This window comes from Orbicella franksi, chromosome 3, assembly GCF_964199315.1.
Source record: "Orbicella franksi chromosome 3, jaOrbFran1.1, whole genome shotgun sequence".
In the NCBI taxonomy this organism is placed as follows: Eukaryota; Metazoa; Cnidaria; class Anthozoa; order Scleractinia; family Merulinidae; genus Orbicella; species Orbicella franksi.
Window position 1 is genome coordinate 23,772,049 of NC_138147.1, and position 17,369 is coordinate 23,789,417.

The 17,369-nt window shown below is 42.0% G+C and overlaps 3 protein-coding genes and 1 pseudogene across 5 annotated transcripts in view; 2 read left to right on the forward strand and 2 right to left on the reverse strand.

The window, feature by feature from the left end:
• The window catches only part of LOC145482706 (uncharacterized), a 162,925-nt gene that overhangs the window by 14,826 nt on the left and 130,730 nt on the right, over positions 1 to 17,369 (reverse strand). The gene's annotated exons all lie outside the window — the stretch shown is intronic.
• LOC145482419 (uncharacterized) lies at positions 2,256 to 5,017 on the forward strand. The gene is made up of 4 exons (XM_081461045.1): positions 2,256 to 2,635; positions 3,125 to 3,213; positions 3,625 to 4,306; positions 4,558 to 5,017. The coding sequence occupies exons 1-4, from the start codon at positions 2,256 to 2,258 to the stop codon at positions 5,015 to 5,017; spliced, it is 1,611 nt and encodes a 536-aa protein (XP_081317171.1).
• LOC145481714 (uncharacterized) lies at positions 7,777 to 11,901 on the forward strand (annotated as a pseudogene).
• On the reverse strand, positions 11,966 to 14,516 carry LOC145482420 (uncharacterized). Its single transcript, XM_081461046.1, has 3 exons — positions 14,485 to 14,516; positions 13,675 to 13,893; positions 11,966 to 13,601 (listed from the first exon to the last, which is right to left on the reverse strand). The coding sequence occupies exons 1-3, from the start codon at positions 14,514 to 14,516 to the stop codon at positions 11,966 to 11,968; spliced, it is 1,887 nt and encodes a 628-aa protein (XP_081317172.1).

Genomic DNA, 17,369 nt, shown 5'->3' on the forward strand with positions numbered 1-17,369 from the left:
ACCTTGCCAGATGTTTTAAAGAATATAAGGTCTTTGCAGATGTTTAGAAAGAAATTGAAAACTTTTGTGCTTAATCAAAACATTGATTATTAGATAAATTTAAACTCATTATCTTTATTATTGTTGTTTTGTGGACACAGATTTATATGGCCACCATATATTACGAAATGTATTGAGTTATGTTATATAATAGGGGGATCTCCTCAGAAAAGCTTGTATGAGCTCGCTGGGATCTCCTGCTGCTCTAAAATGTTATTTATTATATATCACACTGTTGTAATAGATGAGTGGCAAATAAATTTTCACAAACCCCATGCAACCCAGGCCAATTTACTTCAAAACTCCACATAAATGTGCTATTTTTGGAGTTATGTGCAAGGCGATCGCATGCCAGGTACACTACCTGATCCATGAAGCCACTGACGTCAGTAAAGGAGCAAATACGACTATAAGTTATGTGCACTATTATATTGAACATCATGGACTTGGAGAAACTTTCTGTTCATCTTCATGCAGAGAACTGTTTGGGTCAAAACAGAAACAGTTATTTTATATGGTACTTGACCTGGAGGACAATACGTCAACTTCACCATTCTGTTAAATATTCATTTCTCATTGCTGGACACATGAATTTTGGACCTGATTGATGTTCAACAGATCCTTCAAACTGAACTACATATCGTCAATATATGAATTTGCTAATATGGAGTTGTTGAGCACTGGAATCAACAAAGCACAACTTGTTGGTACACATGATGGAACAGTTATCGTGCCGGTTTATGAATGATCTTCATTTCTTGAACAATTTTTCAAAAGGGTACCAAATATCAAGAACTATCACCACTTTAAATTTTCAAAGGACGAGACCAGTATAGTTTATTTTAAAGAGAGAAACTCGTCTCAAGAACAGTCCATGATGCTTTTAAAAATTGCAGAATCCTTCCCCCCGCCACACGACTTCCAGCCAAAGTGAATCCAGCAGGGTTGAGCCAAGAACAACAGCAGTACCTCTACTGTGAGATAAGACAGTTTTGTAAGCCTGGAACAGAACATCTGGTTGCACCAGCACCATCAATGCTCTCTTAATTAGTACCCTACAAGCACTGTATTTTTAGAAACCTCAAGTTTTATCTTTTTACTTAGTTATGACAGTCTTGAGCTTTGAATTGTATTACAATGATTTATTATGAAAGCGACACATATGTGCCAAAGATGTTATATGATGCAAATAAACTAGACAACTAGTTGGCAGGTGAATTGGAAAGATTTCCGTATAACCCCATACACTTATTATCCATGCAGAATTATTAATTATGTATGCGCTCTATTGTTTTTGAAGAAAATAGGAATTCCCGAGGGTATTGAATATATACATTGATAATTACTACTTACTCTATGAATAAAAGAGGATTTCATTGCGCGCTTTTGCGCGCTGTCTTTTCACTGATTCTCTTCTTCCCCTAGCTCCATTCTTCTCTCTTTTTCTTCTCCATATTATCCAGGCTCCTTGCGCATTTTTTTTCCTTTTTTTACCTTGTACTCCTGCAGGTCTCGAACCACTTACCTTTCGCATACCTCTCGCTTACCAGTCTCTCTTCCACACCACTACACTACGAGGTTCAGTTGAGAATTTGCACTCGAAAAATCATTTTTATTTTACTTCACTCGTTCACATTGCCAAAAATTTACATTACAATTGAATTATTCCTCTGTTTAAAGCATGTTTCACGCTGCACGAAAACACGCATCGCATGTTTTTATCACTAGCTCCCTGGTGAATATAAAGGGGATGATTTATTTCTTTCTCCCTGTTGCCTCTACTCTGTCATTTACAGTTTACCGTTTTTATAGGAATGTCTACTCTAAACTTTTTTAAATTGTGTAAAATTTTGGCGAATCACGATCAGTGCATACAGTGGTGCAAGGAACACAACCTGCTCACGTCGTCAGTTATGTGTCCATGGGAAAATTGTAGCAATACAGTGACGTGGACACGACGAGCTTCATCGCGAAATGGGTTCGAATGGCGGTGTTCGAGAAGAAAATGCAATGGCATAGCATCAGTGTGCCAGAACTCGTGGTTTTCTGGAAGCAGGCTGTCCATTGAAAAAGTATTAGCCCTAAAGTACGCTTGGGCGCACAAATTTACTATTACTCAAGCAGTGCACGAGACCTCACTAGATGACAAAACCACTTCAACAGAAACAGTGATAGATTGGTATAACTATTTCCGAGAGGTTTGTGCCGACAGAATCATGAATCATCATGCGGGGCAAATAGGTGGACCAGGTAAGACTGTGGAGATTGATGAGTCCAAGTTTGGCAAAACGAAGTACAACCGCAATCGCTACATTGAAGGACAGTGGGTCTTTGGTGGCATCTGCCGCGAGACCAAGGCCTGCTTTCTTGTTCCGGTAGCGCAAAGGGATAAAGACACACTCTTGCCCATCATACGCGCCCACATATTGCCACATATTGTGGAAAGCTTACAACTGCCTAAAAGTACCACTGTATGCACTGTTCATGATCTGATCGCCACTTCATGGAGGAAAGAAACAAAATACACAGCTTCATCGCATGGGTCTGAACTTGAGGAAGGAAATCAAGGGGAAAAAAACGCTGAGAGATGCGACAGGTAAGCTATAATTTTTATTTCACTTTGTTTACATTTACAAAATTAGTATAATAGTGGCTAACCCGCTCAACAGATTATTGCGAACCGCAAGCAGCTGGTTTTGCTTAGGCCTAAAGCAGTATTTTTAAGCTTTTTTAAACTAGTGAACAAAGAAATCGTTCCATTTTTGGGTATTTTAGATAGAAAATTGGAAAGTCTAAAAGTATGCGACACTTAGAAAAAAATGGTAAAATTTAGAGTTATTCAAATCAAATAAGTCTCAAAGGAGCGCTATTGTTTACTCTGTTGTTTAGTTAAACAAAAAACTGTATGCATAATAAATGTATGGGGTTATACAGAAATCTTGCCGGTGAATTTGAAGTCTTATGTTGTTTACCTCGGTGACTTCGCCCAGATTTAGATGTCTAGTACCAAAAAAATTACAAATCACTTCAAAGTCAACGCACTCGGTCAGATTATTTTCGATCTTTTGTGTTTTTATGCTTTCAGTGCATGCAACACAAAATTAGGCAAAGGAAAGGCCGCTATTGTTCTTAACTGTCCCACATTGCAAAATCATTTCGAAGTCAACACACATGGTTAGATTTTTTTCAATCGCTTTTATGCTTTCAGTACGCGCAACACGAGAAAAAGCAAAGGAAAGGTCGCCGCTGTTACTTACTGCCCTACATTGCTATATTGAGTGTGGAACACTATTGAACTAGAAAAGATTGAGATATCTAAAAAGTTGCATTTGTGGAGCCACATTGATGAAAACCGTGATTGCTAGTTAAATCAAGGAAAAGGGCGACCCCAAAGAAGACTGGCGAGCAAAGAAACGGGGAGGAAGCTGCTGCTGAGAAAAATGGAAGTGGTCCTGAAAGCGGCAAGGAAAGCGAAAAGGAGCAAGAAAAACGTGCATGGAGTTTAGTGCTCTCATGCTGAACATTGGCTTGATGTCAACGACAAGCCCCTCACAAGAAGAGGATTGTTATGTGTTGTTTCCTCAGTATATGATACGCTTAGGTTTGCAGCCCCATTGATACTCCCAGCCAAAGTGATATTACAAAATTTTTGTCGAAAGAGATTAGAGTGGAATGACCCGATCCCTACCGAGGAAAAGGAGCGTTGGCTAAAATGGTTGAAAGATCTGCCCAAGCTCGAACACTTCTCAGTTGATTGCTGTTTTAAGCCACAGAACTTCGGGAGAACTGCGTCGCTGCAACTACACCACTTCTCAGACACTCCGCAACAAGGCTATGGTGGAGTCTCTTATCTCAGATCTATGAATGACAAGGGTACAATTCACCGTTCATTTAAGATGGGAAAGGCACATACTGCTCGACTAAAGTATATAACAATACCAAGGCTAGAATTGTTAGCAGCTGTTCTTGCATCAAGGCAGGACAAAATTACTAAAGGAGAGATTGACATTCCAATACATGATTCCGTGTTTTGGACAGACAGTACTTGTGCAATGAACTACATAAGAAGCAACGACCAGCAATTTCACACCTTCGTTGCTAACAGAGTGGCGATCATACATGATGGATCTTCCCCATTTCAGTGGAGGTACGTGAACACCGAAGTGAACCTGGCAGATGACACCTCAAGAGGTCTAACAATCGACTCTCTTATTAAGAAGAATCATTGGATACGCGGTCCCGATTTCGTTTGGGAGCAGGAGTCAAGGTAGCCTGCACACCCGACTACCATCCGAGAAATAGCTGATGACGACCCTGAGATCGAGAGGGAAACTCGCACATTTTCCGCTGTACTGGACTCTGAAACAAATAGCATGAACAAATTGCTCGAGAAATTCTCAGATGGTCTTAACTGAAGAAAATTGTAGCCTGGATCTTGTGCTATCGAGACGGACTGAGAGCATTGTGTGAGAGGCGTAAAAGGGGGTCGTTGTTAGTACTGAAATCCACCATTGGCAGGGAGAGTGAGTCTATTAATGTGAATGAGATTAACAGAGCAGAGAAAGAAGTTCTAAAATTCGATCAAGGTCAAATCTTTGAAGAAGAAATGTCCTGTCTCAAACAGAAAGGAGGAGGCAGTGGAGACAATAGCTCAAAGCGCAGCAAAGAGAAGGAATCACTGGTTAAGAAAATGAGCGTGATTGACAAGCTTGCACCAATGAATATCGATGGTTTTCTGTATGTTGGGGGACATTTGACACAAGCTTGCATACCAAATGCTGCCAAGCACCAACTAATCCTGCCCAAGAAACATCACGTCAATTCAATCGTGCGCCACTATCATCTAAAGTCAGGTCGTTCAGGCCTGGAACATGTGCTGTCCTTTATTCATGAAAGGTTTTGGATCATTAAGGCAAGATCTGCTGTGAAGAGCATGCTAGCAACTGCTTCAACTGCAAAAGGAAGCGAGCACCATTAGGGGAGCTGCAAATGGCAGATCTGCCCACTGAACGTATGAGACCTGAGAAACCGCCTTTCACATTTGTAAGAGTCGACTGTTTTGGCCCGTTCATTGTGCAGAGAGAAAGAAGCCTTGTGAAAAGATATGGGGTCTTGTTCACCTGTTTGTCTGTAAGAGCCATACATTTGGAGGTCGCTCACAGTCTTGATAGACTCCTTTATCAACGCCATGCAACGGTTCAATGCTCAAAGGGGACAACCCGAAGAAGTAAGATCAGTCAATGGTGGAAATTTTGTTCGTGGGGAAAGGGAATTGCATGAAGCAATCGAGGGCTAGAAGCAACACAAGATTGGCAAATTTTTGCTGCAATGGAATGTTAGATGGACGTTGAACCCCCAAGGAGGTTCTCACCATGGTGGAATTTGGAAACATTGCATTAGGACAGCGAGAAAGGTTATGGGTGCTTTGACAAAGGAGCATATCCTTGATGATGAAGGCAACATTATTGTGTGAAGTGGAATCTATTGCAAATGGTGGGCTGCTGACTAAAGCCTCAGATGACCTGAGAGATATGGAGCCCCTCACACCAAATCATCTGCTGTTACTTTGTGCAGGACCTTCGGCACCACCTGGCCTCTTCTCCAAAGGTGAAATTCACTCTCGCAGATGCTGGCGGCAGGTTCAATACCTAGCAGACGTATTTTGGTGTAGGTGGATCAAGGAAAACCTTCCTTCCCTGCAAGAAAGACAAATATGGAATCGACCTAGGAGGAATTTTGCTGTTGATAACATTGTCTTAGTAGCTGATCTGAGCTACCCATGAAGCTGCTGGCTTATTGGTAGAATCTTGGATGTTCATAGGAACACACAAGATGGTTATGTGCGAAGAGTAATGGTGCAGACCAAAGGAGCGATCCTACAACGACCAATCAACAAAATTGACAAGTCACAGAGCAAACGGGCTATGGCATTGGAGTTCCTGTGGATTTCCATGATAAAGAACCTTTTACCAAACTCAGAAGGGAATCCCTTTCTTTGAATGCTACTTAAGAGCTTATTATTCTTCACTTAGCAGTATTGTTTGTAGCTATAAAATAGTTTACTACCATGCAAGCTGCAAATGTTACACTATTGTTTGGTAAATGCTATAGTATGCTGGATTTAGGGGCCGGAATGTAACACTCTTGCTAATTATGCTTACAAGAGGCCCACTGGACATGTGGTATTTTTGCCTGCACATGAGGTCAATATGCTAATAAGACTAGTAGTTCAGATTCTGTGGCAAGGGTCATGCTAACATCCCTCAAGTTATATTAGAGCTAGTCGTTATCACTGTTCTTGTAATTTTTTTTTCGCGATTATCATCTACCAGAGGTCAATCATTCATTTTGGGAAAAAGCTGTAAGTTTGTGTTCTTCGTGGTTAGTCCTTTCAGCTGTCTAATGTAAATAATTGTTCATTTTTGTTCTATTTTCAGTCAAACTCGTTGTGAATAAACTTAAACATGTATTTTTTTAAAAAAATGATGTTTGGAGACGATCAAGATCGGGTTCACAACACGATGGTAACATTGTTTGAAGCTGTGCAGAAGAACTTCCATTGGTTGCCGCTTTTTCTGAGGTTTTTTATTTTTGACCGTGTATCAGAAACAGTGGTTACAGATTGACAGTGCTCTGTAAAAAACAGCTCATCCCTCATGCTACAATTTTAGTTCCAAATCTTAGCCCGTTAGCTTGCCAAAAGTGTTTCCTTTGACTCATGGAGAAGTTCAACATTTCTATCCATAGAGTACAAATCAAAGGGTAAGTTTACAGGAAATCATCGTTTTTATTAGAATCAAAGAGTATAAACAAAGCAAACTGAGATTTACTGTGCATTGGTGCCAGGCGGTATGATTTCAATAGTTTTGTCACATCCAGTTCACTTTGATTTCTGAACAACCCATGCCCACATGGAACGGGCTTTCGCTTTTGCCTTTTCTAGTTTTTCCATTGAATAACAACTAAACAAAATAGGTTCGCAGTGCGTACTTGTGTGGCTTACAAGTTATACTTTTAATTAGGATAAACTGCATTATCATGAAAAAAAATGAAAGACTCTACACTAAGATTTTCAACTCCTATGACACACCATAGTGGACAAAAATACTTGTCAATTTATATAGAACTTGTGCTGTTCAAGGATAACTTGTTCCTCTACATCTACAACTTGTTGTTGCATACATCTAACTTTTAGCCGGACATGTTTTCCACATAGTGTACTTGTATTTACGTTTTGTGCTACTTCAGTTAAAACATGTTCAACTTGTATTCCAACATACAACTTGTCGAAACCTTTTTAAAAATTTAAAAATACATAACCTGGTCCCGAATATGTGTGTTACTATTAAATATCTACAACTTCTTTGACATTTATGTACAACTTGCTATCGATTGGAAGTTTGGCTTATCGATTGGTCTCACAACCCATCATTCTTTACGCGCTCAATGACAAAATGGCGGCTGAAAGTGTTTCTGATATAGAGAGTGTCATTTTTACTCTGCCATCGTTACTGTGTGAAATGGAACGCTATTATTTGTCCGATAATATCGGTATGTGTGGATTTTTTGCAAGGAGAGGTGAAGACTTTGTAGGTTTAATGGGAGTGTGTTACTGTCTTGTAGGAAGGCTGAATGTTCTGACTGCTCCACAAAACAACTGAAGAACAGTTGCAGCTTTGTTATTGGTGTTGCAACAAAGAAATACAACTACTCTTGAAAAACCATCAATAACCCCATGTAGGACAAACCTCCATCTGATGAGTTTGTGGTTACTGTCCTGATGCCTAAAAATGAGCCAGGTAAGAAATGAATTTTCTTAACTGTAGTTTACATTGTATCAGGCCACCCTTAAACAACTAATTATTATGCAATGATTGTGGAATCACAGATACCATACTATTTCACAACTAAATGAAGTTAGTTTCACACTGCCAAAAATGGTCCCAAAGTCTAGGGACAGATTTAAAGAAGTACTATCTTGTATAAAGTACACACCTTACTCACTCACTCACTTGCTCGCCCATACTCCCCCCACCTCCTCCTATGTTTAAGGGCATGGCAGATCATGAGGCATCCCTGACAAATTTGAAAAAAGAGCAGAGAGAGATGGACAAACATATGGCACATTGGTAGCACTTATGTTATTTTATAGATATACATATATACAGTGTATAAAGGTACTTTCATCCCCAGGAGAGGGATTCCCATAATATATAGATTTAGGCCAGCCTAAAAGTGTAGCTCCTGGGCCGGGTTGTTCAAAGCCCGATTAAGCTAACCAAGAAAAAGGTAGAATTTTGATTTGAGTTTTGTAACTTTGCGGTGAGGTTTCCGTACATTGTTTGGCCTTCTGTTTTGAGTTTTAATAATCACCATATACACAAAACAAAACAGCAAAACACATTTGTATAGAAGAAAAAGTTATAATTCGATTAACTTTTAATCCTGGGTTAGCGTAAACTGGCTTCCGAGCAATCCTGCCCTGTTTCCAACAAGCTAACCCAATATGAGCCCGCGATCCAATCGAGCGCTTGGTCAGCGGTCAACTTCAAGAAAACATGTGACCTCGAGGAGCTGTAAACCTGAGCCCGCGATATGGTCACGTGATACTGGTCAGCGGATACCTTGTATTGACAGGTGTCAATTGATCATAACATGGATGTCCAATATCAAGGAAGTACACGGTAAACCAAGGCTGCATGTCTCTGTCAACCTATTATTTGGAGTATGGCCGCCATGTTGGGCAACTCTGCTGTCGCCGTCGTGCGTACGCGCCCACGAGCAATACCGCTAGCCATGATAACCATGAGAAAATCAACTCCTTTTCTTTCCCATATGAGTATGGGGCTCCGCTTGGCGGCCCAAAGGGCCGCCAGAGCTCCGCTATAAAAAGGACAGGGGTGCTTGTCGGAAATTTTAAAAAGAACCCCTAAGAGTTACCCAGATCCTGTTCTGTGGGCATGGCTCGAAAGTTTCTTCACCCTAAGAAGTACCAATTCTAAAACAACACAATATCTTCGGTGAAAAGTTCCTGCTGTGGACCTTTTGAGGCTGAACACCCTAAGGAGTAACAAAACCACTGTTTTAACTCCTAAAAGGTACAGTAAGCACCCCTGTCCTTTTTATATGGGATTCTTCCCCTCCCCTCCTTCCCCGGGCTCTCAACTCTCTTACCATAGGGCATTTGGCCTCGTTACATTGTAAACTCGCCTCTGAACTGCTCTAAAACAACGCAAAGTATGGCTGACTGGATCAACTTGAATAATAGACTCCCTTACTCTGTTTCTTTGAACGAGGAGACCTTGTCCTCTGAGAGCTCCCAACACCATTCGCTCACCAGAATTCTGTGACAGAGAGTAGATTCCTGACAACAGTGTCCAAGGTGTGGTCTGAAATTTGACTGAACTCCTGTTCTCTCATATGCCATCCCATTTCTTGACACCGTTGTCTCAATGTTCGCTTCAAAACACAAAGGAAACTTGCAATTGTTCTCCTTGTAAAACACACGCTTCTAAGACCCCAGATTTGTAACTCTGCAATCTTGTACACTGGCCTTCCTTGTCTTCCATTCTGCACTGTTTCACAAGTGTATCTTTGAGGCAATTCAAGACTGCCTCCTTCCAGCAGAGAAAAATAAACCATCAACTCTACAACAACATCTTAAAAGAGGAAACGTTCCCTTTCTGCATCTCCTGTCACTCCTACAGCCACCGCACCATCAATTGTCTCACTCGCTCCCAGGCCAACCAGTCCTTTTGTCGTGCTCCAGCCCACGCTCCACGATTTACCACTAGTTCAAGCTCCTCCCAACCCAGCACACCTAAGCCACCCATCACCATCCCGCCAGCCACCCTCTCAGCCCCTTCACCAAACCTCACCTGCCGTGATTTCAACCATTGTCTCTGCCACCGTGTCAACTGCCAATTTCTGCACATCTGCAGCAACCAAGGTTGCGGTGGAACCCATCCAAGCATGCAGTGCCCGAAAGGAGTCTAACAACGTGCCATCCAGTCTTCTCCACCTTTCTCCATCAACCCCTGTTTGCATCTTTAACCTGGCTCAAGAGCTTATGAATCATCCTGACCGTCAATTCGCGATTTTCTAAACAAGCGGTAATCTGGGTACAAGTTGCGACCGCAAAGCCGCTAGGGATTGTTTGGAGGGACAGCAAAGAGAAAAAACATGGTGTCGCACTACAACTGTTGTGTTCCTAACTGCAATAACAGTTTTAGAAATGCGCCTGAACTTCACTACTACAGAATTCCTAAAGAGCCTGCTATACCATAAAGGTATGTAGTCCTCATACGAAATGAAACGCTGAAATTAGACAAGGAAAGCACGCGTATTTGCTCTGCTCCCTTCGAAGGTGGGGAAGAATTAAGCAGAACTCACTTGCCTTCAATTTTTCCTTGGGCAACACCACACATTCCACGCAGAATTTTAAAGAGGGCCAGCTTCGAAGAAACGCAGAAAATGGAGCAGACCAAAAGGAAATTACCAATGGCTGAATTACCACTGGAAGCAAACTTTGAAATCGAAGAACACTCTAAAGAAAATCTTAGCATTGATACTAGTGTAGAAGTACAAACTTTACTAACAGGAGAGCAACTTAGCAAGTTACATGACTACGCACAATCATGCAAAGGAGAATATATGAAGCTAAAGGAAGATATTCAGAGGCTAGAAAAAGAAAATGAAAACTTGAAGGAGGTGAACAGCAAATTAAAACAAGAAGTGATAAGCTTGAAGTATGCTTTAGAGAACTATAGATTCGACATAGATAAGTATAAAGATAAGGATGATGATATTACATTCTACACAGGCTTTCCCAACTACCAGGCACTAGTCATTTGTTATAAATCTATAGAACAGTCTTCTAGCAACATTGTCTATGAACACAAAAGGACCAGCAGTGTTGACAGCAATATTGGAAGGCCAAGAGTACTTACTAAATTCCAAGAGTTTACTCTTGTCATGCTCCGGTTAAGGTTGGGCTTGTTTGAATGATCTTGCTCATCGATTTAAGGTTTCTATATCAACTGTTTCTAAGATTACCAATGCATGGATTCCATTTTTGAGAAGGCAATTTGAACCACTTATCACTATCCCTCCGAAAGAGGTACTTCAATTTTATATGCCTGAGATTTTTAAGAAATTGTTACCCAATGTTACAGTTATAGTAGATTGTACAGAATTTGAAATGGAGCGACCATCTTCTATCGATTCACAGTCTGCATGTTATTCATCATATAAATCAAGAACCACCATGAAGTCCCTTTTGGGGATAACTCCAAGTGGTGCTTTATGTTTTGTCAGTGACTTATTTCCTGGATCTACTTCAGATAAGGAAATTACTGTTCTCAGTGGTTTTTTGGACAGACTTAGGTGTGGTGATCAGGTAATGGCTGACAAAGGGTTTAATTGTCAGGATGAATTAGCTTCTGTTGGTGCAAGCCTTGTCATGCCAGCACTTTTAGATAAGAAGGTACAGTTTAGCAAGGAAGAAACAAATCATAATAAGGTAGTTGCCAACCTAAGAGTTCATGTGGAAAGGCTCATGAAATGCATAAAGAACTGGCACATCTTTGACCATAAGATACCAATAACTCTTGCACCTATTGCATCAGACATGCTTGTTGTGGTCTGTGCATTATCAAATTTTCAAACCCCTCTTATAAATTAATTACTTGTATATTAGCCAGCATTGGTGTTTCATATGAGGAACAACATGAATACTTATGTTTTTTCTTGTTGATAATCTTACCTAAATTGAAGTTCTTAAGGTAATAACTATTAACTTTTTCCAGCTGATACCATTTACAAGTTTCAGTAAATGTTTTCCACTTACTTACGATGCATTCAGCTTTGTACTACATTTAGGCCAATAAAAACTTTGGTTACAGTTTTTAAGAGCATATGTATAAACTTACTTTTCAAACATGCAAGCACTTATTTTGGGGATCCCATATTTGACACAAGGGTATGCAAGTTCTGGCACAATCCAGCAATTAAAAAATGACTCTAGCTTTGGGAAAATGGTATCCCAAAAGTCTTTTGAGAAAGAAACTCTCTCACAAAACGGTGTGGCACCATCTGTCCCCATAACCACAAAGTCAGTCCATTTTCTTTCAACAACAAACATAACTTGTTGTATTTGAAAACAATATTTGTGCTTCACATTCAACTTCACACCATCCTCATATTTCTTGCAAATTCCTTTTCGAATCAAGGCATCCTCCAGGCTTTCATGCTCCTCCACCTGAATGTATTTCAGTTCAATAAGACCCTCAGAGTTTTCTGTTGAAGGATCATGCACTAATCCATCTGGACTTGCTCCAAGGAAGCCATGGTGCTTGGAAATATAAAAGCCACATTTTTCTACAGTAATGCCAGTAACCCCTTGCTGCTGTTTGCATGCTTTGTAGGCAGCAAGAATGTTGTCTTCCATCTCGAGTCCCTCTTGCATGTATTTACTCTGAAATGGTTTGTTATAACCAAGGACCTCTTGGATGGTTTTGGTGGGTGATGTAGTCTCCATTTGTACAGCTATTCTGTAACATTTGGTTGCAGTAATTCTGGGCTGCCTATGACGATGCCACAAATGTGTGTTTGATTGCTCTCTTGTTTGCTCTTCTATTTTCTTTATCTTTGCTTCATCAAAATTAATGTTCCTCTTAACCTTCTCAAATCTCTCTTTTAGTTGATCAGCTGATACTGGATGACATTTGATAGGTGAAATGAGTGTTTCTTCCTGATCATTAATTCTTTGAGGAAGAATATGTGTCCATCCAATGGTTTTTCCAGATTTTAATTCATATTCTCTAAGAGCCTCAAGAAAGTTGTCTAATCTGTCACTTGGCCAGTTTCCTTGATCTGATGCATTGTTATCCTCCTGTAAGGTTAACTTTGCCTTTTTGGTTTTCTTTTCCTTTGTATAGTCATGCTTGACAAAGCTCGTTTCAGAGATAGGTTTGACTGAACCCTTACGCTTGCGTGGAACATTCCACTTACAAGGCTTGGATGTACAGGACTCCTCTGAATCAGACCTAGTTTTTTGCCCATTTTTAAAATGTTGTTCAAGAGCAAATAATGTCGACGCAACATGATTGCAGCAACCATCAATACCTGCAGGGCACTTGTAATGTGCTTTCAAAATACTACCAAAGGATGTCATCACCAGAAAACAGGTGTATACTTTATCTTTTTTCATGGATGGAAGTACCTGGCTTTTTATGTAGTGTTTTCCATTTTCATGCAGATTACCAATATACAAAACATGTCCCGACTTAAAGAAGTTAAATCCCTTGACAAGGGGCTTTGCAGTCAATAGTTGCTTTTTACCTTCAACTCCTTCGATCATAAAGCGCCATACGGTTCCAAAAGATACTTTAGGGTGATCCTTTAGATCGGTTTTGTAACCTTCTTTTGGAAAAGACTGGCTGAGTTGTGGTTCTTCCTTCTCAAGGACGCCAAGTTGAGCTTTCTTTCGCAAAAGGTGAAGTCCACCGTCTGGATCATGGAGATATTTAACATCTAATCCATGTTTAACATAATCTTGAACCCTACCAACAAAACAAAAAACATTAAATAAACAAGACAAGAATAATTTCACTCTGATTTTAGAAGCAAACGTACCTTGTCACTACTGCTTTCTTATTTCCCGTTGTCTTAGCTCCTCTGCACAGCAACCATCTTTTCAATTGCACAACACTGTATTGTTCTACAGTTTCGCGAGGAATTTTTCTGCTTTCCGCTATATTTTGTTTACTTCCTTGTCCCTCCAAACAATCCCTAGCGGCTTTGCGGTCGCAAGTCGTACCCAGATTGCCGCTCGTTTGGAAAATGGCAAATTTGCTTCAGATCTGGTCCATGAACTCCGGTTTGGCTGTCGCTATCAGAGTTCATGCTACCACAGAATCACCCCGAATTTAAAATCTACTCTCCTTCACCCCAATGCAGTCACTGAGGTGCTCATGAAAGAGGTTAGTAGAGGCCACACAGCAGGCCCCTTCTCATCTCCTCCCTTTCCAACCCTTCAGTGCTCACCTCTAGGCTTGTTCCCAAAAAGGATGGCTCCTGGCATATTATCGTGGATCTCTCTTTGCCTCAAGGTTCGTCCATCAACGATTTTATCTCTAAAGAGGATTACACCTTACACTACGCTACCTTCGATCAAGCCCTAGCCTTAGTATCCTAATTTGGCGCTGGTGCTCTCATGGCTAAGCTCAACCTTAAGCACACCTTTCGTCTCTGTCCTGTATCCCCCAGTGACTGGGACCTCCTTGGCATGCACTGGCAAGGCAAATTCTATGTGGATCTCCACCTACCCTTTGGGCTCCATTCCTCACCGTTCCTATTTAACTGTTTAGCCGATGCCTTTGAGTGGATACTTAAGCACAATTATGCTATCTCCACTCTCATGCACTACCTTGATGATTACTTTACCGTAGGTCCTCCATTGTCACCACTATGCCCATCTCAAGTCGACATCATAGTTAAAACCGCTGACCGCCTGGGTATCCCCTTGGCCCCCCAACAAGCTGGAGGGTCCAACCTCTCGTCTGGTGTTTCTTGGCATATTGATTGATTCCAATCTCATGGAATGCTCCTTACCTCCTGATAAACTGTCAGAGCTTGTGACTGAACTTCATACCTGGTCTTCTCAAAAAAAGTGCATTAAAAGAGAACTTCTCTCCCTCATTGGTAAACTTAACTTCGCCTGTTGAATCATCCCAGCTGGTCGCATATTCCTGTGGCGCTTGATTGACCTGGGTACCACTGCTCGCCTACCCCACCATCATATATCCCTCAATGCTAAAGTTTGCAGGGATGTCGCTTGGTGGCTGAAGTATCTTTGTCTGGAACGGCCAAGCTATTATTCCTGACCCCTTTTGGTCAAGATCTCCTGATCTCGCGCTCTTCACTGATGCATCTGGAGGTCTTGGTTTTGGCATCTACTTTCAAGGTCATTGGCTGAATGGTTCCTGGCCCTCCAACCTGTCTGATTGCTCCATCCAGTAGAAGGAGCTCTACCCCATAGCTCTTGCCTGCTTCCTGTGGGGTCCACTTTGGAGGGACAAGAAACTGCTATTCCACTGTGATAACCAATCAGTTGTGGACATTTGGGCAAAGGGTACTTCCTGTGACCCCCTCCTTATGCACCTTGTTCGTTCAATCTTCTTTTGCACTCTATCCCACCAATTCTCCATTCTTGTCTCTCACATTTGAGGTACAGACAATTCAATTGCTGATGCTTTGTCCCGTTTTCAGACGCTCCAGTTCCGCCAACTCACCCCGCAGGCAGATTTGGAGCCAACGACTATGCCCCCCTCAGCGCCGACCCTCTGGCTGGTCACCTAGCCTTTCTGCAGTCTCAAGCCATTGCACCTTCCACACGTCGCACCTACTGCACTGGAATTCGCGGGTATACTACCTTTAGTTGTTCAAGGCAATGGAACCCCTTCCCTGCATCAGAATTACAACTACGTTATTTTGCCTCTTGGCTCTCTGATCAAGTCAGCTTCCCAACCATTAAGCTGTATCTAGCTGGTATCCCGTTTGCCCACATCGAAAACAGCCTTGCAGACCCGTTTGCAGATGCCCCCCTACTTCGTTTACTTCTACGAGGCATCAAGCGGACAATTGGACTCTCCTCTTGCCGCCGTCTACCTATCACCATGTCAGTCATACGCCAGCTAAACGGAGCTTTGGCAGATGACCCTCAGATCGCATCACAGGACAAACTCATGCTCTAATCAGCCTTTACTCTGGCCTTCTTTGCCTTCTTGCGTTCGAGCGAGCTCACCTCACCATCTTCAGTTCACTTCAACCCGCTGGTACACCTGTCCCGCTCAGACATCAGTTTTATCTCCGCAGGCTCCATATCATTGCAACTGAAATCCTCCAAAACTGATCCCTTCCGGATGGGCTGTTCCATTACACTCACTCCTTCTGGCTTTTCAGTCTGTGCAGTACGGGCAATGCGCCATTACCTGGCTCACCAGCTTCCAGGCAATTTCACCCCCCTTTATTTCTTCTCAACAGGAAAATTTCTCACCAGGGACAAAGTAACCTCAATTCTGCGCCTCCAGCTTCAATGCTTGGGTTTCGCAACAGAGTCCTATGCATCCGATCCCAGTTTCCTTATTGCAGCTGCAACTACTGCTGCAGAGGCCGGCTTGCCCCTTTGCTTATACAAACCCTCAGCCATTGGTCCAGCAATTGCTACACCCACTACATCAGGACACCTGCTTCAATACTCCAAGCAGTTCCTGCCCAGCTAGCCGCCACCCATAGTACTCCACTACAAACTTGGGATATAAGCACAGGACAATGTAGACCTTGTTAAAGTTGCACTAATATTTGTCACTATGTACCTGGCAGTATTTGGGGCATAATTTGGGTACACACCTTCCACTTAGCTATTGCCTGCGTCAGGCTGGGTGGGTCCCTTACCCCACCTTATTCTTACCTACCTAAGCAGCTAGGTTGGGGGGCTTTATACTCTGGGTCACTGCGCTATCACCCTAATTCATTTAGTGGGTGTGTCCGCCAACCACCCAAGTTTCTGCTTTGGGGTTTGTGTTCGCTAACCACCCCACGTTGTGTTTATGCTTTGGGGTTTGTGTCCGCTAGTGACCCAACTACTAGTGTACAGTGTTTCCTTTCCCTCCTCTACCCCCCATAATAAATTTGGACTACTGGCCTGGGTGCACACCTTCCACTTAGCTACTGCCTGAGTCAGGCTGGGTGGGTCCCTTACCCCACCTTATTCTTACCTACCTAAGCAGCTAGGTTTAGGGGCTTCGTTCTCTGGGTCACGGCGCTATCACCCCAATTCATTCACTGGGTGTCTGCCAACCGCCCAAGTTTCTGCTTTGGGTTTGTGTCTGCTAACCGCCCCACTTTGTTTGCCGGGTGTGTCCGCTAACCACCCAATTACCTGTCCAGGGTGTGTCGCTATCACTCACTCTCATTGCTATCCCAGGGAGCACCTAGTGTCCATGGTCCCATTTACTGCCAGATTTGTCTTGTTATTTTTTGTCGATACAATATTATTAGAGAGCGAGTTGTTGTTAACTGTTAATTTCAACGCAAACATTTGTTGGTGCGGGTTATAGGAAGGTGCGGGTAATGTGATAATTTTTAAATCTTCCAGTATAGTATTAAAACTGTAAGCAGGGAAAAAATATAAGTCTTTAAAGAAACTGGTCCTAAAAAGTGTGTATTGCCTCATTTATCCCGCTTTCATTGCCTGTAGACTTAAATGCTCTCGATGAAAACCGATGCAAATTGAAAACATATCAACGAGTGTCGTTGGCAAACAAAAT